The 22,262-nt window shown below is 59.5% G+C and overlaps 1 protein-coding gene across 2 annotated transcripts; it reads left to right on the top strand.

Annotated features, from left to right (window-relative positions):
- The first annotated feature begins 6,687 nt into the window (after window positions 1-6,687).
- Window positions 6,688-21,185, top strand: LOC123353486 (phospholipid phosphatase-related protein type 2-like). 2 transcript variants are annotated; one of them, XM_044994584.1, is made up of 9 exons: window positions 6,688-6,837; window positions 11,481-11,599; window positions 13,249-13,437; window positions 15,609-15,729; window positions 15,922-16,175; window positions 16,588-16,764; window positions 18,193-18,330; window positions 19,382-19,500; window positions 20,644-21,184. In XM_044994584.1, the coding sequence occupies exons 2-9, from the start codon at window positions 11,534-11,536 to the stop codon at window positions 20,747-20,749; spliced, it is 1,170 nt and encodes a 389-aa protein (XP_044850519.1). In that variant the 5' UTR covers window positions 6,688-6,837; window positions 11,481-11,533; the 3' UTR covers window positions 20,750-21,184. The 2 variants fall into 2 exon arrangements, with proteins under 2 accessions (XP_044850519.1, XP_044850520.1); XM_044994585.1 differs by lacking the exon at window positions 6,688-6,837 and adding an exon at window positions 10,603-11,371 and having other exon boundaries at window positions 20,644-21,185.
- Window positions 21,186-22,262: the final 1,077 nt, after the last annotated feature.

Here is a 22,262-nt window from a genome sequence, read left to right on the forward strand (position 1 = left end):
GAGGGACCTAGACAAATTAGAGGATTGGGCCAAAAGAAATATGATGAGGTTCAACAAGGACAAGTGCAGAGTCCTGCACTTAGGACGGAAGAATCCCATGCACTGCTACAGACTAGGGACCGAATGGCTGGGCAGCAGTTCTGCAGAAAAGGACCTAGGGGTTACGGTGGACGAAAAGCTGAATATGAGTCAGCAGTGGGCCCTTGTTGCCAAGAAGGCTAATGGCATTTTGGGTTGTATAAGTAGGGGCATTTCCAGCAGATCGAGGGATGTGATCATTCCCCTCTACTCAGCACTGGTGAGGCCTCATCTGGAGAACTGTGTCCAGTTTTGGGCCCCACACTACAAGAAGGATGTGGATAAATTGGAGAGAGTCCAGCGGAGGGCAACAAAAATGATTAGGGGGCTGGAGCACATGACTTATGAGGAGAGGCTGAGGGAACTGGGATTGTTTAGCCTGCAGAAGAGAAGAATGAGGGGGGATTTGATAGCTGCTTTCAACTACCTGAAAGGGGGTTCCAAGGAGGATGGATCTAGACTGTTCTCAGTGGTAGAAGATGACAGAACAAGGAGTAATGGTCTCAAGTTGCAGAGGGGGAGGTTTAGGTTGGACATTAGGAAAAACTTTTTCACTAGTAGGGTGGTGAGGAACTGGAATGGGTTACCTAGGGAGGTGGTGGAATCTCCTTCCTTAGAGGTCTTTAAGGTCAGGCTTGACAAAGCCCTGGCTGGGATGATTTAGTTGGGTTTGGTCCTCCTTTGAGCAAGGGGTTGGACTAGATGACCTCCTGAGGTCCCTTCCAACCCTGAGATTCTATGATTCTATGATTCTAGAGGGCCAGCGTGATGCCGTCTGCACAGAGAATGGCTGCAACCCTGTCTCCAGGCAACTGATGGCCTGGGCCACTCTCCTGCAAGCTGCCAACTGAAGGTGTTGGAGAACAAAGAGATCAGGTGGCCTCCTAATTCCTGGAAAAGAGACAAAGGCCAGAGGAGGGAGTGTCAGTGCCTGTGCAGACTTCCGGGAAGCGCATGGTGTGGAAGGGGATGCTGGGATGCTCTGGAACCACTCCTTCAAAGCCAGTCAGGACTCTGGGGGAGCCTCCTCTCTCTGAGCATACTGTCTCCAGGGCAAGAAGCTTACACCTTCCTGGGTCTGACCTCGGAGCATTCAGCCCTCCCACACCATGCACTTTCCGCAGCGAGTCTGCCCAGGCAGGTCCTGGGGCAACCAGAGGTCCCTGCACCCCAACTCTGCAGTAAACCTGACTCTCAGCCAGCTGGTAAAACAGAAGGTTTATTAGACGACAGGATCACAGTCTAAAACAGAGCTTGTGGGTACAGAAAACAGGACCCCTCAGTCAGGTCCATCTTGGGGGGTGGGGAGCCCAGACCCAAGTTCTGGGCCTCTCCCGATTTCCCCAGCCAGCTCCAAACTAACACTCCCTCATCTGGCCTTTGTGTCTCTTCCACACAAGGAGGCCACCTGATCTTTGTCCCCAACACCGTCAGTTGGCACCTTGCAGGGGAAACTGAGGCACCCACACAGTATTCAGAGAAAACATTAAGAACGTTCCCACTTTGTCACAACAGGTGCAACAAAATTTAATACCGTATATTGAAGCAGGCAAGTGCTGCTTCTGACTTTCCACTTTTAATTGACCCTTGTAATCTTGTGGTGTCGACGCATTGTAGCTTCATTTTATATCGGCTTACAGGGTGAGAGCGGGGGCGGACGGGGACAGACCACCATTTTGGGCCCCATCAAAAATTATACGAACCTGCCGCCTATGGTCCAGCAGCAGTCAAGGTCGCTTTTCGAAACAGTTAACAGACAGAAGTATTGTTCACTATCTCAGCCAGACACAGATTCCCACACACACTGAAAGAGTCTAAAATCTCCACTTTAGCATATTTTTCCCATATCCAACAGAGCGCACACAACTTACAGGACGCAGAAAATGGTGAGTTACTCTGTGATTTCCCTACACCCCCCCCCCCCAGTTTTGTGAGCTAGTTACATACCAATTTAGTGACTGTTTGGAAATCTGAATTTAAACTGAAACATTAATACACACTTTAAAAGCTTATACAGTGTGTGATAAAATATGTGTATCTGAAAAAGTATAATAGATTTGAAAAGTATGAACATAGACTAGCTTCCTTATACAGCTGGTTTTTATGATGTCAGTGCATTCATTTTGGTGATGTTGGCCAACCTAATAATTTCAAATGATGATTTGTATGCAAAGTCTAAATGAGCTCTCCCTGACAGCTAGTGATGAGCTGGGAGCTAAGGCTTCAGGGCCAGATTATATTTACATTCACACCTAATCTGTTTGTTGGACTATATTTTAGTCACTTTGCTCCAGAATGCTGGATTTGTGACTGGGAATGGAAACATATAAATATGTTTTTAAAATGCAGTATTTGCCAAGGTTGTTATCTCACATTGTTGCTATCTTGGGAGGTCATTATGTTGGGGAGTTTCTGTACTAAACATTTTTATTATAATTAATTTTTACATAAGAATGGTCATACTGGGTCAGACCCATGGTCCATATAGTTTCTGTACTAAACATTTTTATTATAATTAATTTTTACATAAGAATGGTCATACTGGGTCAGACCCATGGGCCAGTACCCTGTCTTCCAACAGTGGTCAAGGCCAGGTGCCCCAGAGGGAATGAATAGAACAGGGAAGTGATCAAGTGATCCATCCCCTGTTGCCCATTCCCAGCTTCTGGCAAACAGGCTAGGGACACTCAGAGCATGGCGTTGCATCCCTCTCATCCTGGCTAATAGCCACAGATGGACCTGTTCTCCAGGAATTTATCTAGTTCTTTTTAAAATCCTGTTATAGTTTTGGTCTTCACAGCATCCCCTGGCAAAGAGTTCCCTGGGTTGACATTATATTGTGTGAAAAAATACTTCCTTTTGTTTTTTTTAAATCTGCTGCCTATTAATTTCACTGGGTGACTGCTAGTTCTTGTGTTATGTGAAGGATTAAATAAAATTTCCTTATTCACTTTCTTCACACCAGTCAAGATTTTGTAGACCTCTGTCATATCCCCCTTAGTCATCTCTTTTCTAAGCTGAAAATTCCCAGTCTTTTTTGGGATGGGGTAACCAGATCTGCACACAGTATTCAAGGTGTACATGTGCCATGGATTTATATAGAGGCAATATGATATTTTCTGTCTTATTATCTATCCCTTTCTTAAAAAAGCAAAGGTTTCAGAGGAGCAGCCGTGTTAGTCTGTATTGCAAAAAGAACATAAACTTCCGTGGGCTACATCCGATGAAGTGGACGGTAGCCCACGAAAGCTTATGCTCAAATAAATTTGTTAGTCTCTAAGGTGCCACAAGTGCTCCTGTTCTTTTTAAAAAAGCAAACAGAATGTTGGGAATCACTGACTGCCGCTGCACACTGAGTGGATGTTTTCAGAGAACTATCCACAATGACTGCAAGATCTTTCTTGAGTGGTAACAGCTAATTCAGACTCCTTCATTTTGTATGTATAGTTGAGATTATTTTCCACTGTACATTACTTTGCATTTATCAACATTAAATTTCATCTGCCATTTTTGTTGCCCCATCACCCAGTTTTGAGATCCCTTTGTAATTCTTCGCAGTCTGCCTGGGACTTACCTGTCTTGAATAGTTTTGTATCATCTGCAAATTTTGCCACCTCACTGTTTACCCATTTTTCCAGATCATTTATGAACATGTTGAACAGCACTGGTCCCAGTACCGACCCCTCAGGGATACCACTATTTATCTCTCTCCATTCTGAAAACTGATAATTTATTCCTACCCTTTATTCCTACCCTGATAATTTATTCCTACTGGTTATTCTTTTAACCAGTTATTGATCCATGAGAGGACTTTCCTCTTACCCCATGATGGCTTACTTTTCAAAAGTCAATTTAAATTAAATACTTGTTTTTAAAATGTATATTTTTTTAGAAATCTAGACCTGTTATGTGTTTTGGTGTAACTTGCATTATTCTTATGTTAAATTTGCATAATCCTAACAAAACATTTACTTTATTCATATCTCTTTTATATATCTCATTGGTCCTGACACCCCCCCCTGTAAATTCAAACACCCCCCCTAATTTCAATTCCTGGGGAAACCACTGGGTGAGTAAGGGGGACTGAGATTGCTTCAGGGCTGTGCAGGGGTTTCTGTGCGTTGGGGACAGCAAACAGCTACAGGGGGGATCTGCACTGAACAGTCTCCCAACATTTTCCACAGGAGTTACTCCTGGAAGATATCTCCCTGCTGCGGGTCACTACGGAACAGCGGGAGGCTCTTCTACAGCAATGCGGATTCCGCCCTGGCCCCTATGCAGCTTGCCTGTGTGCAGCAATGGTCCCACCACCCCTCGCGGCACAGTGGCGCGGACACGTCAGCGTGACTGGGACAAGGACCACAGCGACTCTCCCTATAAACCTGCGCAGGCGCATTGCCCACGCTCTGGCTGAAACTTTTGAGGAGATTATTGCAGCCGATTACCGCGACGTGATAGACCACATCAATGGGCTATTCCACATCTAGGCATGCATGCATGCAGCCCTAACCCCCCCTCCTCTCCCGAAACATTTCCACCCTGAAAATAAAAGCCTCTGCTTGTCCTTCACCAAGTGCTGGCTGCTGCGATTGGCTACCTTCCTCCTGGCTTGAGAAGAGCTCCTGGCTGCATGCCTCCTGGGACTCTGGGGTGTCTTTGTAGGGATATTAAAGAAGGATTACATTACACATGGTTTATATGAGAAATGATCTATTGATTTATGGTTTTAGTATTAACTAATACTTTATAACTTAAGGTTTATGTTAGAAGTAAGTTTGTAAGGATTTATTGTCAGAAATATCTATGTAAGGTTTATGTTAAAAGTAGATTTGTAAGGATTTATTGTTGCAAGGATTTATTGTTAGAAATAGCTATGTCTGTACAAGCCTGCTCAAGGAGATACTTTGTACAAAACTTTTTAAACGTCAATTAACTCCAAGCGCCTGTGTTCTAAAGTGAAACTTTGAAGTCGCTACTTTGCTTTGTAACTAGTTAATTGACGTCAATCGACTCTAAGTGCCTGTTTTCTAAGTGAAAGTTTGGAACTGCTACTTTGTTTTGTATCAGAGGGGTAGCCGTGTTAGTCTGGTTCTGTAGAAGCAGCAAAGAATCCTGTGGCACCTTATAGACTAACAGAAGTTTTGCAGCATGAGCTTTCGTGGGTGAATACCCACTTCTTCGGATGCATCCGAAGAAGTGGGTATTCACCCACGAAAGCTCATGCTGCAAAACTTCTGTTAGTCTGGTGCCACAGGATTCTTTGCTGCTACTTTGTTTTGTAAATGGCCGCTGTAAGCTGCTGATTGGTTAATTGACTCAGTACCTTGTTAACTCATTGCGCGAGCTGTCAATCGCTGCTAATTGGCCAATTGACTTCAACTCAGCGCGCAAGCCCTCAATTACCCCTATGCCTCAGGCAAAACTATGTAACATACAAATAGAGACCCCCACCTCTGTTAAAGTCATTTTTACCTCACTTTATGTTTTTAATTGTTAAAAGACAAGGAGTCTCACACCCCAAAAGGATAAAGAAACTGTAAAATAAATGTAGTTAAGATAAAAGATATGTGAATGAGTGTCTAGTTTAAATGTTGAATGAATGGTTAGGGAGTTACCAAGCCGGAAAAAGTCAGTGTTGGCCGAAGAAGGTGTCAAGTGGAATCAACCAGATGACCCCCGGGAGGGCGAACTGGAATCCACCCCGGCACCTCAAAGGAAACAAAGGACAGAATGGAACCAGCTATCTGCTGACTGATCTGGCAACAGCAGAATGAAGACCTAACATAGGGAAAAATCCCTATAAAACTGAACCCTGGAGAATAAGGACTTTGAGTCAATGGTTCTGCTGCCAGCCCCCAGGAGCATCAGGTGCACCTGGCCCGGACTCCTTTACTTTAACCCTCCATTGCAGCGCGTCCCGCTCAGGGCCACCTTAAAGACGAACAGATTTATCTGGGCATGAGCTTTTGTGGGTAAAAAAGGTCACTTCTTCAGATGCAATGAATGAGGGGGTCTGTTAGCTACTCTCTAGGGAGATCTGGGGATAGAACCCAGGAGTCCTGACTTCTGACTCCCCCACTCTAACTGCTAGATGCCACTCCCCTCCCAGAGCCAGGAGAGAACCCAGGAGTCCTGGCTCCCTGCCCCCCCCCATTAGTCTGTTCTCTTCCCAGCTCTAGGAGGGGAGTGGGGTCTAGTGGTTGGAGCAGCAGGGCTCGGGGGCAGGACTCCTGGGTTCTAGCCCTGCTCTGACTCTCTCAGTCACTAGGGCAAAGCCCCCCAGAGTGCCCCCCTCGTGTGTGTGGAGTTGGGGGGGCACTTTAAGCCCTGTCCCACCCAAACTGCTCCCCCCCCAGATTATGAGCGACCCACACACACATTTTTTCAGACCCGAGGTGGGGGGGGGCAATGCAACCCCCAGCGAGCAAAATAAAAAGCAGCGGGACAATCCACCTGCAAAGGGGGGCGGCAGCGTGGGGGGGGGCACGGCCCCTTCTCCCCGCCTGGACCCCCCCCCCCGCGCAGGGGGCACACGCCTCATGTTAATGACGCCAGCTGATCACCCCCCCCCCGCACACACGCTCCCGCCCCCGCCCCTGCGCCGCCCCCTCGCTCTGGAGAAGCCGCCGCTGCGGAGCGGCTCCGGAACCGGGCGATCGCCGCGATCCAGCGCGATGGAGCCGGGCCGGCGGCCGGCGGAGCAGTGACCGGCCGGCGAGGAGCCGCGGGGCCGCGATGGCTGCTGCCTAGAGAGGGGCGGTGAGAGGGGCCGGGGGGCTCGGCAGGCCCCAGCGCCAGGCAGCGGGGGGGGGGGATGAACAAATGCGTGTGTCGGGGCGGGCGGGCTGGAGGGGGAGGGGCCGGATAAAAGGGGGTGTCGGGGCGGGCGGGCTGGCTGGAGGGGGAGGGGCCGGATAAAAGGGGGTGTCGGGGCTGGCTGGCTGGAGGGGGAGGGGCCGGATAAAAGGGGGTGTCGGGGCTGGCTGGCTGGAGGGGGAGGGGCCGGATAAAAGGGGGTGTCGGGGCTGGCTGGAGGGGGGTGGATAGAGAAGGGTAGATGGATGGATGGAGTGACAGACAGGGGTGTTTGTGGGGCTGGCTGGCTAGAGGGAGGAGGGGTGGGGATGTATAAAAGGGGGTACATGGGGATGGCTGGATGGGGGGACGGATGGGGAAGGGGTGGGGACATGGAGATGGATGGATCCATAGAGGTGGGAGTATGGAGATGGATAGAGAGGGGGGAGGGGCTGGATAGAGGAGGGTGTATATGGATGGATAGAGTGACAGACAGGGGTGTTTGTGGGGCTGGCTGGATGGGGGGTGTATCTGGAAGGATAGAAGGGGGAGGGGTGGGGATATATAAAAGGGGTGAATGGGGATGATTGGATGGATGGATAGAGGGAGGAGGGGTGGGGCTGGATGGGGGGGTGTATCTGGATGGATAGAGAGAGGGGGAGGGGTGGGGTTGTATAAAGGGGTGTATGGGGCTGGATGGATGGGGTGTGTATGGGGCTGGATAGAGGGGGTGGGGATGTATAAAGGGGGTGTATGGGGATGATTGGATGGATAGAGGTGGGTGTATGGAGATGGATGGATAGATGGACAGGGGTGTTTGTGGGGATGGGATGGATAGAGAGAGGAGGGGTGGGGATGGATAAAGGGGGTATATGGGGCTGGATGGATAGAGGGGTGTATATGGATGGATAGAGGGGGCGTACAGGGCTGGCTGGATGGGGGTGTATGTGGGTGGAGATGTATGGGGATGGATGGATAGAGTGGGTGTATATGCATGGATAGGGGGGTGTATCTGGATGGATAGATAGAGGGGGAGGGTGGGGCTGTATAAAAGGGGGTGTATGGGGATGGATAGAGAGAGGGGGAGGGGTGGGGCGGTATAAAGGGGGTGTATGGGGATGGATAGAGAGAGGGGGAGGGGTGGGGCTGTATAAAGGGGGTGAATGGGGATGGATAGAGAGAGGGGGAGGGGAGGGGTGGGGCTGTATAAAAGGGGGTGAATGGGGATGGATAGAGAGAGGGGGAGGGGTGGGGTGGGGCTGTATAAAAGGGGGAGAATGGCGATGTGAAGAGAGAGGGGGGAGGGGGGGGGCTGTATAAAGGGGGTGTATGGGGATGGATAGAGAGAGCTGGAGGGGAGGGGTGGGGCTGTATAAAAGGGGGTGTATGGGGATGGATAGAGAGAGGGGGAGGGGAGGGGTGGGGCTGTATAAAGGGGGTCTATGGGGATGGATAGAGAGAGGGGGAGGGATGGGGCTGGATAAAGGGGGTGAATGGGGATGGATAGAGAGAGGGGGAGGGGTGGGGCTGTATAAAGGGGGTGAATGGGGATGGGTAGAGAGAGGGGGAGGGGAGGGGTGGGGCTGTATAAAGGGGGTGAATGGGGATGGATAGAGAGAGGGGGAGGGGTGGGGTGGGGCTGTATAAAAGGGGGTGAATGGGGATGGGTAGAGAGAGGGGGAGGGGAGAGGTGGGGCTGTATAAAAGGGGGTGAATGGGGATGGATAGAGAGAGGGGGAGGGGTGGGGCTGTATAAAGGGGGTGAATGGGGATGGATAGAGAGAGGGGGAGGGGTGGGGCTGTATAAAGGGGGTGAATGGGGATGGATAGAGAGAGGGGGAGGGGTGGGGCTGTATAAAGGGGGTGTATGGTACACAGAGATTTACAGCCCCCAGCCTGGCACAGTCTTGGCAGCAATCTGTAGCCGGTAACAGGTGCAATCCCTGGGCCCGGGAGCCAGGCTCCTGGGTGACTCATCAGAGTGAGGGGTGTGAACCAGGGCTGGTGGCGGCTGGATCCGCCCGTTGGGCCAGCTCAGGCCGGGGTGATGGTGCCGTGGCCCCGGCAGAGCTGTACAGGTGGGGGGCAGATCAGAGCCCGACTCTGGGCAGAAAAGGGGGGGCTGGCAGGTGTGATGCCAGCTGAGGACCTGGACAGCGGGGCTGGGGCTGGATTGGTAGCGGGGACCAGTCTGGGGTTATCCATGGGGGCTGGGAAATGCGTGTGTGTTTGGGGAGGGGGGCAGAATAATCTCTATGTATCTCCACCTGCGGCCAGGGCAGCTGAACTGGGGCGTGAAATGGGCAGGATTAGTGGGGGACAGGATTAGGATTCGCCCCGGTATCAGCTGGCAGGAGGTGGGGGGGTCCTGGCCATCCGGAAAAGAACCGGGTGAAGTGGGCTGTCAGTTCAATGGTAGGGTCTAGCATCCGATCGAGATCGGGGCCCCGTTGTGCCGGGCGCTGCACACTGAGAGATGGTCCCTGCCCCAAGGGGCTTACAAGCTACATAGACACAGAGTAGGAGGGGAAACTGAGGCACACGGGGGGCAGTGAGGTCACACAGCAGGTCAGAGGCAGAACAGGGAACAGAACCCAGGAGTCCTGAGTCCCAGTCAGCCCCCCGGAGCGGGTCCCTGCTAATGCTTTGTGTTCACTGGGTGCAGGCGGCTGGGGCCCAGCACTGCCAGGCTGGCTCTGGGGAGAGGGAACGGGTCATTGTGGGCTGGGAGTAGATTGTACAGGTCATGCTGCTGCCTCATCCGTGCTCTGTCCTCCTCCGCCGGGACTACTTCCAACCTCCCAGCCAATCAGCACCTCCCAATGCAGCCCCTTGACCCATGTACTGTGCACCTCTGCCGGGACTACTTCCAGCCACCCCACCAATCAGCACCTCCCAATGCAGCCCCTTGACCCATGTACTGTGCATCTCTGCCGGGACTACTTCCAGCCACCCCACCAATCAGCACCTCCCAATGCAGCCCCTTGACCCATGTACTGTGCATCTCTGCCGGGACTACTTCCAGGCTTTAACTTTTAGTACCTTTACCCTGCAGGTGGAGGGATACATAAAATAGACCCATTCTTATTTACAAACGTGTCTAAGCCAGAGTTTCTAGAAATCATGGGGGGCAGCAGAGATCGCCCCGTGGGGTGGGAGAAAGGCTCCTGCCTCGGCCGATCCACAGCTGGATCTCGTCACACCCTTGTGGTGGCTTGTGCTTCCCGCAGGGAAACCTCTGGTGGCACAACCCCCTGAAAGTGTGGCAGAAAGTGTGTCTGGGACCCGCCCCCTCTTGCACAAGCACATCTGGGACCTGCCCCCTCTTGCACAATGCACGTGGCTGGAATTCGTTGCCTCTCGCACTGAGAGACAGGATCAGATGGTCCAACTGGCGGCCCCTTTAACAGTTCTGTCCAGCCCCCAAACGCATCTGCCCCCCCCCCAGTTCTACAACATGGCGTCCCCCGGAAGGCATGCCCTGGAACCTACGGGGCGGTGAGGAGGTGCCGCATGGAGGATGCCGCTTGGTAGCGCCCACGTTTCGGTATGTCGCCTGCGGAGGCACCGCCCAGCTGGCACCCGGCCTGCGGCCTGAATGCGGCCCAGAACCTGCCCAGTCCAGGGGCCAGAAGCAATTCTGGCAGAGGCCTTTCCTGTCAGAAAAGGCCATTTTGTCACAACTGAAAAAGGTGGATTTCCACCTCCTTTTTGACAGAAAAATTTGGAAACTGATCAAAATGGAGCCAGTCCTCCTGCTGCTGCGTACGATTTCTTATTCTCTTAAACTTTCACACTATATTACACTCTGTTTGATACATTTACATTATATATTCCATTATCCTCTGATATTGTATGATTTATTATTCTATTACCCTCGATCTTATTATTCTACTATAGACTTTAGATTGTTACAATTGATAGAGTTATAATCTAAATAGAGAAAATATCATCTAATATCAAAGTGTAATAGAACCGAAATATAGACAAAAATAATCGATTGTATTTTTATATATTTTCTCTCTTTAGATTGTAGTTCTGTGCAAGTGTAAGAGGGTCTAACCAGAGAAAAAGACTCGATTACACTTTGCTATTCGATTCTCTTTTCTCTGGTTAGATTCTATTCTACACTTTCTCATTCACCGCAGCAGATCTTGTGTTTTGCTGTTTTACATTCCTGGCGGATGCTGAGATCTCTCCTAGCTCGTGTTTTCTGTCCCGTTCGAACGCGTCAAACGGATCGAAACAGAGCGTCCGGCTGCTCCCGACCGTCCGGCGTTTTCCCGGAACTTCCATTCCACCAACGTTCCAAAATCTCGATTTGTCGTCCCGCGTCGGGGCGATTTGTCGGACTGTCCTGACGTCCCAAAGGAGCAGGGATAGGAGGCCGAGTGGCAGGATGGTGGCCGGATCAGGAGCCCATGGGGGGCCTCAGCGGAGGGGCAGCAAGATCTCAGCTTGGAAGATGAATCGGGGAGTGGGGGGCGGTTTGCACCATGTGAGATGCTGCTTGGGGGAGGGACCTGGGGTCTCTGTTGGCACCATGTGTGGGCAGGGGGCTGTGTAGGGATGCACTGACCCCTTTGCCTTTGGGTCTCCTTTGCCAGGTGCCCCCTCCCCACGGAGGGACCCCCTCTCTCCCACGCCCAGAGTGGGCATCATGGCTGGCGGGAAGCAGCAGCTGAAGAGAAGCGTTTCCATCATCCCCTGCTTTGTGTTTGTGGAGGTAAGGCATTGGGCCCCAGGGCGCCAGGATGCCTGGGTTCCCTCCCTGGCTATGGGAGGGGGTGGGGTGTAGTGGTGAGAGAAGAGGGGGCTGGAAGCCAGGACTCCTGGGTTCTGTTCCCCACTCAGCTCAGCGAGAGAATCCAAAATTAACCAATGTACCTTAAAACAGGGACCTGGTGCTGCGAGCTTCCCTGTGGCAGTGTCACGGATCCATAGGCCCGGTGCTCTCGCAAGGCCCTGGGAGGATCCCCTCAGTGTGTCAGCCCCCTCAGGGTCTCACTGGGGTCAGCCCCTCGGCTTCTCCACCTCCTGGGACTGAACCTCCAAACCGTCAGCACCCCTGGGTCATGCCATGAGCTCCCGGCGGCGAGCCCACCTGGAGTGGAGCCCTGGGGAGACTTGCACCCCCAAAGGGAGCCCCGCCCCCCGACTTCCTGACTCCGGAGTGACGCCCCTCCCAGCAGGAGGCTTTATGAGTTTCTGGAACCCAGCGGCGCAAGCCCTTAGTTACCCCAGAGAACAGAAAGTTCCAGCCTGATCCATCCGGGTCATCCATGCGCCGTAGTCGCTGGGTACCAAATGTCCGGGCATTTGGCGTGTTCCTTGTTTTCTGGGCATCTCCAGAGGCCTGAGGTCCAGGTGTCAGTCACGCCTGGACTTCTGCAAAGAGTAAACAACCTCCCCCCACTCCACCCCCATGCAGCACATAGGGGAAACTGAGGCACACACCGTATTCATACAAAACATTATGAGAAATTCCCACTTTCTCCCAGGCAGTGTCCAGGCCAGGGGGACTCCAGTGCTGCGAGCTTCCCTGCAGCAGTGCCCTACCAGCCCCCCTTCCTCATGCCCTAGCACCAGCCCCTCCTGCCGTGACTCCTCCACAGGTTAGACACAGGGCTTTTGCCTGTGTTAAACGGCAAGTGTGGGGGGAGGTCATGCTGGGGAGGTGGGGTCGAAATGACGCCCCTCCAGCGTCCAGCTCAGGAGCACAAAGCTGGCCCAGAGAGCCAGGGTCATGAGTTAGAGAATGAAATTTACCATCTGTCACTTCGCTTCATACCCCTTGAGATCACTGCCAGGGGCTGGGGGGTCCGAGGCAAATCCCCAGCCCCCACTCCCTTGCTTACCGGATCCTTCATCACTTCCTTCCTGTCCGAAACAGCCCCCAGGCCCCACCCCAGAGGTGGCTGCATCTCAGCACCGAGCAAGGGATCCCTGTATAACCAGCCCCTGCACCCCACCCCAGAGACAGCTGCATCTCACCGCTGGGCGAGGGGGCCTTGAAAAGACACAGAGTGGTGGTGGGGGGGTTGGATTTATTTGGGTGCTCCGGCTGGAGGAGGGGCAGATGGGGGGGGGAAGCCCTGGGGGGAGGCAAGTGGGGGGTGCAGGTGTCTGCCTCAGTTTGGCTGAGGCAGGCGCCTCTGCCCTCAGCCGTGATGTGATGTGGAGCTACAGCAGGCACCGAAGCGTGAACGGGAGTGCACGAGGGAGCTTGCACGGAGCCGGGGGGGGGGGGGAGGGAGGGCGGGACGGATGGTTCCTGGGCTCCCCCCGCTCCCACCCTGCGACTCTGCCCCCTCGCTGTGCTCAGTCCGGGCCGGGGCCGGGGCCGGGCGCTGAGCTGCCATGTTCTATTTCCAGCTGGTGATCATGGCGGGCACGGTGCTGCTGGCGTATCACTTCGAATACACCGACACCTTCCCCGTCCACATCCAGGGCTTCTTCTGCCACGACAGCGCCTACACCAAGCCCTACCCGGGGCCCGAGGACGCCAGCCGCGCCCCGCCTGTCCTGGTCTACTCCCTGGTCACCGCCGTGCCCACGGCCATGGTGAGGGGCTGGCGTGGGGGGTATGGGAGGGCAGGGTGGTGCCCGGGGGTTCTGGTGGGGCTGGGATCTCAGAGCCGCCCCCCCCCACCCCCAGGATTGGGCCATGAGGGTCCCACCTGGGTTCTGACCCTCCACACCCCTTGGGCTTTGGGGCAATGTGCCCCCCCCCAAGCAGAGGCTGCTGTCAGGGCACCCACCCACCAGCCCCCATGTGCCCCTTTGGGGGCCAGAGACCAAGGGGCCCCCCTCCCACAGGGACCCGCTGGCACCTGCAGATCGTGCTCTGGATACTGCATAGACTGTGCGGGGGGGGGGGGGGTGTTGCTTGGGGATTTCAAGCCTCCTCTGGGGGCCCCTCAGACCTGGCTCGGGCGTCAGAGTCCTGGATCCGGGCCTGGGTTAGCAGGGACTGGGGGCTGGAGGGCAGGGCTGGCAGTTCGGGGGGGCTGGTGGAGTGGGGTGGGGGTGCTGGAGGGCAGGGGTTGGGGGGGGCTGGTGGAGTGGGGGGGGCTGGAGGGCAGGGCTGGGGGTTCAGGGGGGCTAGTGGAGTGGGGTGGCTGGAGGGCAGGGCTGGGGGTTCAGGGGGCTGGTGGAGTGGGGGGGGGTTGGAGGGCAGGGCTGGGTGTTCAGGGGGGCGATTGGAGTGGGGTGGCTGGAGGGCAGGGCTGGGTGTTCAGGGGGGTGGTGGAGTGGGGGGGTTGGAGGGCAGGGCTGGGGGTTCAGGGGGGCTGGTGGAGTGGGGGGGTTGGAGGGCAGGGCTGGGGGTTCAGGGGGGCTAGTGGAGTGGGGTGGCTGGACGGCAGGGCTGGGGGTTCAGGGGGGCTGGTGGAGTGGGGTGGGGGGGCTGGAGGGCAGGGCTGGGGTTCAGGGGGGCTGGTGGAGTGGGGGGGTTGGAGGGCAGGGCTGCAGGTTCGGGGGGGCTGGCGGAGTGGGGGGGCTGGAGGGAAAGGCTGGGAGTTTGGGGGGGCTGGTGGAGTGGGGTGGCTGGACGGCAGGGCTGGGGGTTCAGGGGGCTGGTGGAGTGGGGGGGTTGGAGGGCAGGGCTGGGGGTTCAGGGGGCTGGTGGTGTTGGGGGGCTGGAGGGAAGGGCTGGGGGTTCAGGGGGCTGGTGGAGTGGGGTGGGGGCTGGGGTTTGGGGGGGCCAGCAGGGGTGGGGCAGGGGAGTCATGTAGCTCATCTGTGCAAAGGGAACAGGGAGCAGCCAGGGCCTGGTGCCCCCCCTGTTCCCCCCATGGGAAGCCGGCAGCCTGAATGCGGCTGGTTCCATGTATGGCCAAGCGCCGCCCCCCCCGCAGTAGCTGGACACAGACAGCAGCTCCCCCTGGAGCACGGATGGGGTCTTCTCTGCCGGTGCCCCTCAGTCCTCCCCCCCCCTCGCAGCCCCTTTGCCCAACCCCCCCATCCCTGCCCTTCCCCGATCCCCCCTTCACTGGAACTGAGGCGGGTCTGGGGGAAAAGCCACAGTCCCGGCCCCCCCTTTAGGAACTGGGAGCTCCCAGCCAGCCCCCCCCCCCCCCGCATCAGGCTCCGTCCGCTCCAGTTGGCTAATCCCCCGCCCCTAGTGGCTGCACCGTCTGCTCGGCTGAGGGTGGGGACGGACAGGGAAGGCTGGTGGGGGGGAGGGGAAGGGGCTAGAAGGGGGGCAGGGATCCCCAACTCCCCCCGGCACAGATGAGGCTGCCTCACTCCTCCCCCCTCTGCCCCAAGGATCCCCCAGCACCGGGAGCAGAGGGGCCAGCGTTGGGATCCAGTCTGGCGCCCCCTGGGGGTGGGAAAGGGTATTGGGGGAGGGGAAGATTAATGGGGGGCTCTTAGGGGCTGGATCCTGCACCTTGGACACGATTCTCAGTTATGGTGACGCCCCTTTGTGCTTCTCGGGTGGGAGCTCTCCTGCCTGGTCCCAGGACCCCCGGGCTGGCCTAGGGCCCTGGCTTGGGGGGCGTAGCTGGAGCACACTGGGTTGTGCCTGCCCCCCCCCCCCGCCAGGCCTGTGCTGGAGCAGAGCATGAGTTAGAGCAGCCCCGAGGCTGCCCTGACTTGCTCCTAGACCCCGTCCTGCTCCCAAAGGGGTGGGAGGGGGGCAGCCCCTGCAGATGGGGCCCAGGTGGGGATTGGGCCTGAGCTGGGGGGTGCTGATGGAGCCGTTGACTGGGATTCCCCCCCCCCCCCAGATCCTGATCGGGGAACTGGCTGCGTTTTTCTGCCGGCCGCGGCGGCGTGAGGAGAAAACCATCATCTCTGGGGAGTGTTGCTACTTCATCCCGCTGCTGAGACGCATCGTCCGCTTCCTGGGTGAGTGGGAGGGGGCCCGAGCCCGACCCGCAGCCCTGCCCCCCCCCCCATTCTGCTTATGCCCCCCAGTCCCGATCAGCAACCCCCTGTTAGCCCGGCTCTGGGTTTCCCCATCCCTGAGCTCTGCCGGTGCCCCTCACTCCCGACCCGCAGTCCCCGTCTCTGCATTAATCACCCTCCCACCCCCCGCAGGCGTCTATTCCTTCGGCCTGTTCACCACCACCATCTTCGCGAACGCCGGGCAGGTCGTCACGGGCAACCAGACCCCCCACTTCCTCTCCGTGTGCCGCCCCAACTACACGGCGCTGGGGTGCCAGCTGCCCGGCCCCCAGTACATCACGGACCGGGGGGCCTGCGCCGGGAACCCCGCCCTGGTCACCGCAGCCCGCAAAGCCTTCCCCTCCAAGGACGCCGCGCTCAGCGCCTACGCCGTGGTGTACACCGCCGTACGTGCCGGGGGGCAGGGCCGGGCGGGGGGGCTGGGAGGTGGGGCAGGATGGCAGTGGGGCTGGGGGGGCACTGGGGTGGGGATAGGGAGGTGGGGCTGGGGGGGGGCAGAGGGAGGGGAGGCCGCGGGGCCGGTGGGGGCAGTGGGATGGGGGTAGGCAGGGGGGCAGGACGGCAGTGGGGCTGGGGGGAGCAGGTAGAGGGGAGGCCGCGGGGCTGGTGGGGGCAGTGGGGTGGGGGTAGGCAGGGGGGCAGGACGGCAGTGGGGCTGGGGGGAGCAGGGAGAGGGGAGGCTATGGGGCAGGGCAGCCCCAGGGAGGGGGAGGGAGTCTGCGGGCAGGGGGGGAGGAGGGCAGGGCTTGGGGGGGCTTCAGATGACTCCTGCCCCCCCCACACCGTCTCCCTCCCCAGATGTACGTGACGCTGGTGCTTGAGGTGCGGGGGTCCCGGCTGGCCAAGCCCACCCTGTGCCTGGCGCTGGCCGGCCCGGCGGCCCTGCTGGGGGTGCTGCGCGTGGCCGAGCACCGGAACCACTGGGCCGACGTGCTGGCCGGGTTCCTGACCGGGGCCGCCATCGCCGCCTTCCTGGTGAGCCCCCCCCCCGAGCGCCCCGGCCCCACGGCTCCCCACAGCCCCCCCCCCGAGCGCCCCGGCCCCGCGGCTCCCCACAGCCCCCCCCCGAGCGCCCCGGCCCCGCGGCTCCCCACAGCCCCCCCCCCGAGCGCCCCGGCCCCGCGGCTCCCCACCGCCCCCCCCCGAGCACCCCCGCCCCCCGGTTCTCCAGTGCCCCCCTGAGCTCCCCCCTCCGCACCCCCCGGACCCCCGTCCCCGCGGCTCCCCACCTCCGCCCCCCCGTGCGCCCCGGCTCCCCACAGCCCCCCCCCGAGCGCCCCGGCCCCGCGGCTCCCCACAGCCCCCCCCGAGCACCCCAGCCCCGCGGTTCTCCTGAGCCCCCCTGAGCTCCACCCACCGCACCCCAACCACCCCCGACCCCGCGGCTCCCCACAGCCCCCCCCCCCGAGCGCCCCGGCCCTGCGGTTCTCCAGAGCCCCCCCGAGCTCCACCCACCGCACCCCGAGCACCCCCGACCCCGCGGCTCCCCACAGCCCCCCCCCCGACCGCCCCGCCCGCGCGGCCCCCCCCCCCGAGCGCCCCGGCCCCGCGGCTCCCCGCGGCTCCCCCCCCCCCGAGCGCCCCGGCCCCGCGGCTCCCCACAGCCCCCCCCCCACCTCCCCTGAGTGCCCCCACGGCTCTCCACAGCCCCCCAACTCCCCACCTGCCCCCCACCTCCCCTGAGCGTCCCCAGCCCCTGCCACATGGCCCCACCCCCACAACTCTCCACAGCTGCCCCCAGCCCTCCTGAGCTCCCCATGGCGCCCCCTGCCACACAGCACCCACATCCCATAGCTTTCCACAGCCCCCCCAGCCCACCCCCACCTCCCCCAAGCACCCCCAGTCCCCACAGCTCTCCACAGCCCCCCAACCCCGCACCTGCCCCCCGAGCTCCCCACCTCCCCTAAGCACCCCCTGCCACATGGCACCCACCCCCCACGGCTTTCCACAGCCCCCCAACCCCCCACCTGCCCCCCGAGCTCCCCACATCCTCCCCACCTCCCCTTAGCACCCCCTGCCACATGGCCCCCACCCCCCTTGGCTTTCCACCGCTCCCCCAACCCTCCACCTGACCCCCCAAATCCCCGGAAGCCCCCCACCTCCCCTGAGTGCCCCCAGCCCCTACCCCCCACAGCTCACCACAGCCCCCCACCTGGCCCTTGAGCCCCCCTGCAGTCCCCCACCCCCTGCCACACGGCACCCACCTGCCCCCCATCCCTAGCCCCCATGACACCCTACCTCACCCCCAACTCCCCACAGTCCCCAGCGCAGAACCCCCCACCTGGGAGGCCTCTCAGCCGTACCCCAACTCCCCCCATCACACTCATGTCAGCTGGGGGGCACCAGCCGAGGGAGGGGCTCCTGGGGGGCTGGACCCTCCCTCACTTCAGTCCCCGTCCCCAGGTCACCTGCGTGGTGAATAACTTCCAGAGCAAGGCGCCCGCGGCCCAGAAGCCAGTGCCAGCCGAGAGCCTGGCCAGCGTCCCCGGCGTGGGGCTGCCCTGCGTCGAGAGCCCCCTGGAGAAGTTCAGCGTAGCCCAGGTGAGGGGCAGGGATGCGCCCAGCTCTGGGGAGCTGCCAGCCAGCCAGCCCATCCCCCTCCCGCCACAGGGCAGCGGCTGCATCCTCTGGGGCCGGGGTCTCTCTGCCCCAAACCCCAGGAAAATTCAGGGTGGAGCGGGGATGGGGGGGGGGGGGGCTGCGGGTGGGGTTGAGGGGCTGTCAGGTGTGGGGGTCACGTGGCCCCACTGCGATCCCCTCCCCCTCCTGGGACTCTGAGCTGGCGGCAGCCGGGGTGGGGGGCAGGTTCTAGGGACAGGTGTTGGGGGGGTGCGGGGGTGGGGCAGGTTCTAGGAACAGGTGTGGGGGGGGGTGCGGGGGCCATTCCCCTCGGGGTGGGATCAGGATGGGGAGGGGCAGTGGGGCCAGGACAGTGCAGCCTTAATCTCTGGCCCCCAGCGTGTGGGGCTGGGAACTTCATAACCCCCCTGATCCTCTTCCCCTTGACACCCCCACCCATAGCCCCTCCCCTGTGACGCCTCGACACCCCCATCTGCCCCCCAGGTCATGCTATAAGCGGGGGGGTGTCATGGGGGGGATGTTTCACCAGGCGTCTGGCCCCCGGCACCCACGCAGCTGGCTCTAGGGTGGGGGTGGCTCTCACATGACCCCAGTGTGGGGGGGTGCCAAACTGGGGGGGGTCTGCCTGGGACGTGCAGGGAGAGTGCGGCCCAGTGGGGCTGCAGGGGGGGGGGAGCATAGACCCCGCGTCCTCCATCCTGGGTTCCTTCTCTCCCGCCACCTCCCGCCATTCTCCATCTCAGGCTGCCCCCCAGAGATGAGCCCCAAACCCCTTTCTCACCCCATAGCAGCCTCAGTCCCCCTGCGCGGGCTCCCCCATGAGACCCCCGATGCCCCCAGTTTGAACCCCAATGACCCCCTGATCCCCCCGGTGTGAACCCCAAAGACCCCTCCCCCCCATGGTGAGCGAGGAGCAAAGGCCTAACATTGTTTCCATCTCTCTGTCGTTTCTCTCCTCCCCCATTTCCCCCTCCCCCCGCCTGGCACTGCTCTCCCTGGGGGGGGCCCCTAGCGGGTCAGGGACCCCCCAGAAGAGCAGGATTTCTCCACGCTGCTCACCCGAGGCCTGGAGAGGCAGCTCGCTCGCTCCCTCCGCGCGGGGGGCCACGCTGGGGCGGCTCGGCCCTACGAGTAAGTGCCACCCCCCCCACGCCCTGCTGGAGACCTGCCGAGGGAGCGCTCCCTCCCCCCACCCTCAGGCAGGTGCAGCCCAGTGCCAGGGAGGGGGGATGTGGGGCAGGAGAGAGGGCGAATGGGGAGGGGGCATTATGGGCATGTGTTTTGGGAGGGGAAATGGATTTTGGGACAATATGCAGATTTTGGGGGGAGTGAAACAGGAGTTTGGGGGGGAAGGAGAGAAAATGGGGGGGGATTGGGAGGTGGAACAACCTACCAGCGCTGCCTGAGCCAGACTGCAGAGGGGATAACAACCTACCAGCGCTGCCCGAGCCACACTGCAGAGGGGATAACAACCTACCAGCGCTGCCCGAGCCACACTGCAGAGGGGATAACAACCTACCAGCGCTGCCCGAGCCACACTGCAGAGGGGATAACAACCTACTAGCGGTGCAGAGGGATAACAGCCTACCAGTGCTGTCTGCGCCAGGTTGCACAGGGGATAACAACCTACCAGCACTGCCCGAGCCAGACTGCAGAGGGGATAACAACCTACCAGCGCTGCCCGAGCCACACTGCAGAGGGGATAACAACCTACCAGCGCTGCCCGAGCCACACTGCAGAGGGGATAACAACCTACCAGCGCTGCCCGAGCCACACTGCAGAGGGGATAACAACCTACCAGCGCTGCCCGAGCCACACTGCAGAGGGGATAACAACCTACTAGCGGTGCAGAGGGATAACAGCCTACCAGCGCTGCCCAAGCCAGACTGCAGAGGGGATAACAACCTACCAGCGCTGCCCGAGCCAGACTGCAGAGGGGATGATAACCTACTAGCGGTGCAGAGGGATAACAGCCTACCAGTGCTGTCTGCGCCAGGTTGCACAGGGGATAACAACCTACCAGCGCTGCACAAGCCAGATTGCAGAAGGGATAACAACCTAGTCACGCTGCCTGAACCAGACTGCAGAGGGGATAACAACCTACCAGCGCTGATCACTTGCAGCATCGCTCCCTCAGCTGCATCACTAGAGGGCTCGGCTCTGCTCTGGTACCAAAGGTTGTGGGATCAAAGGGGGGGGGGGGGAGGCTGTAACTTTTTCAGGAACTTTGGGGCCACGTTTCAAGCTCTGCCCCCCTGTTTCTCTCCCCTCCAGGATCCCAGAGCTCGGCTCCCAGCGATCACCTGACCCTCAGCTGTGTCTCTTCCCCACCACCCCCGACGTGCTCATCCCCTCCCGCTCCGTCACCAGCGAGGTCTGACGGAGGCACTGCCCCGGGGAGGGGGGGTTGGGCCCCCCCTCCACTCAGGACACCCCTCTGCCTATTGCCCTCCCCCAACCAGCACCGTCCCTTTAACCAATTCCTCCCTGGTTTGTTTGGGGTTCGTAATGACACACTCGTAAGTGTGGCACCGGGGTGGGGGTAAAACCTCACCCTCCTTTTCTCCCGCCCCTCTCCCCCCGAGGGGCCCCATCCTGCTGCCAGGGGCATAAGTGGGAGGTTCAGTCCCTGCCCATCCTGCAGCCGCTGAAGTGGGGGTGATGGGAACAGAAATAGGGGCCCCCACTGAGAGCCCCAAAGGGCCCCCCGGCTGGGGGCTGCCTCCCCTCTATTCCGGCTGGGATGGGGGGGTGGGGGTTGTATGTCAGTCTGATCTGGGGGGTGGGGGGCAGGAGCTGACAAGGGGGCAGTGCTGGGTGGGGGGTGGGGGGAGCAGTGGGGGCCAGAGGGGGGTGATGACGGTCTGGGGGGGCTGGTTTCAAAGGCCTCGATGGAGCTAAAGCCAAAAGGCAGAAACCAGCGAAATGGGAGCAAAGTGGCGGGGGGGGGGGTTGGGGGGTTGCAGCAAATTCTGGGCACTGCTGAGCCTGGGTTGAGCAGCAGAGCGGGGGGAAGGGCATGGGGGGGTGGGACTGGGGGGGTGGGCGAGGGCATTGGGGGGGCAGGCGTGGGGGGGGTGTGCTTCTGGCTCTGGAGCCCCTTCATCCTGGCTACCCAGGGCCTGTGCCACCCCTGCAGCCAGGACCCTTCTCCCTGGGGGTCCCAGGGGGTCCCCCAAAGCTGTCGGTGCCCAGAGAAGCGGGGGATGGGGCACCCTGAGCCCTTCGAGGGCTGCTCAGCCCCACCCACCCATCAATCACAGGTTATCGCTGGCCAACCACAGGGCTCAGATGGGGGAAGGGGAGGGGCTCATCCAAGCTCCACCCACAAAATAAGCCCCACCCATTGGAGTTGCCCAGACCAGATGGGGGTTGGGGGGCCCTGGGGCCCTGTCCTCCTTGCCTGGGGGGGGGGGGAAGGGCTAAGTGTCCCCCCCACCCACTCGTGGCACCAACCGAGCCGTGGCCGGTGGCTGATCCAGCCCCCAGGCCTGGACTCGTTAACCATGGGCGCCGAGCTGGGGCCGTTCACACCCCTGCGAGGGGCTGGGCTGGACTCGCCCCCACCAGGGTTTCCCCGCCACCGTCGCACCTAGAGCCGGACACGTTCCTATTGCCCCAAGCCGGGAGCACGGGGGGAGCGGCGGGGGCGGGGTGGAGCCGCTGCATCGACACCCCCACTGCCAGCGGGGATCACACACACCCCGGACCCGTTTCTTCCCCGTTGGGTCGTCCAGCCAGGGCTGGGGCATCTGCTGTGGAGAACCCCCCCTGCTGGGATATGGGGGACAGGTGCCTGGGGAGGGTATGACTGGGGGGGGGGGAGTGTCAGGCCAAATCCGACATGTTTCCATGAGGATTTAATAAAAACCACGTTTGTAACAGATGCTGGG

The sequence above is a fragment of the Mauremys mutica genome, chromosome 20 (assembly GCF_020497125.1).
Source record: "Mauremys mutica isolate MM-2020 ecotype Southern chromosome 20, ASM2049712v1, whole genome shotgun sequence".
Lineage (NCBI taxonomy): Eukaryota > Metazoa > Chordata > Testudines > Geoemydidae > Mauremys > Mauremys mutica.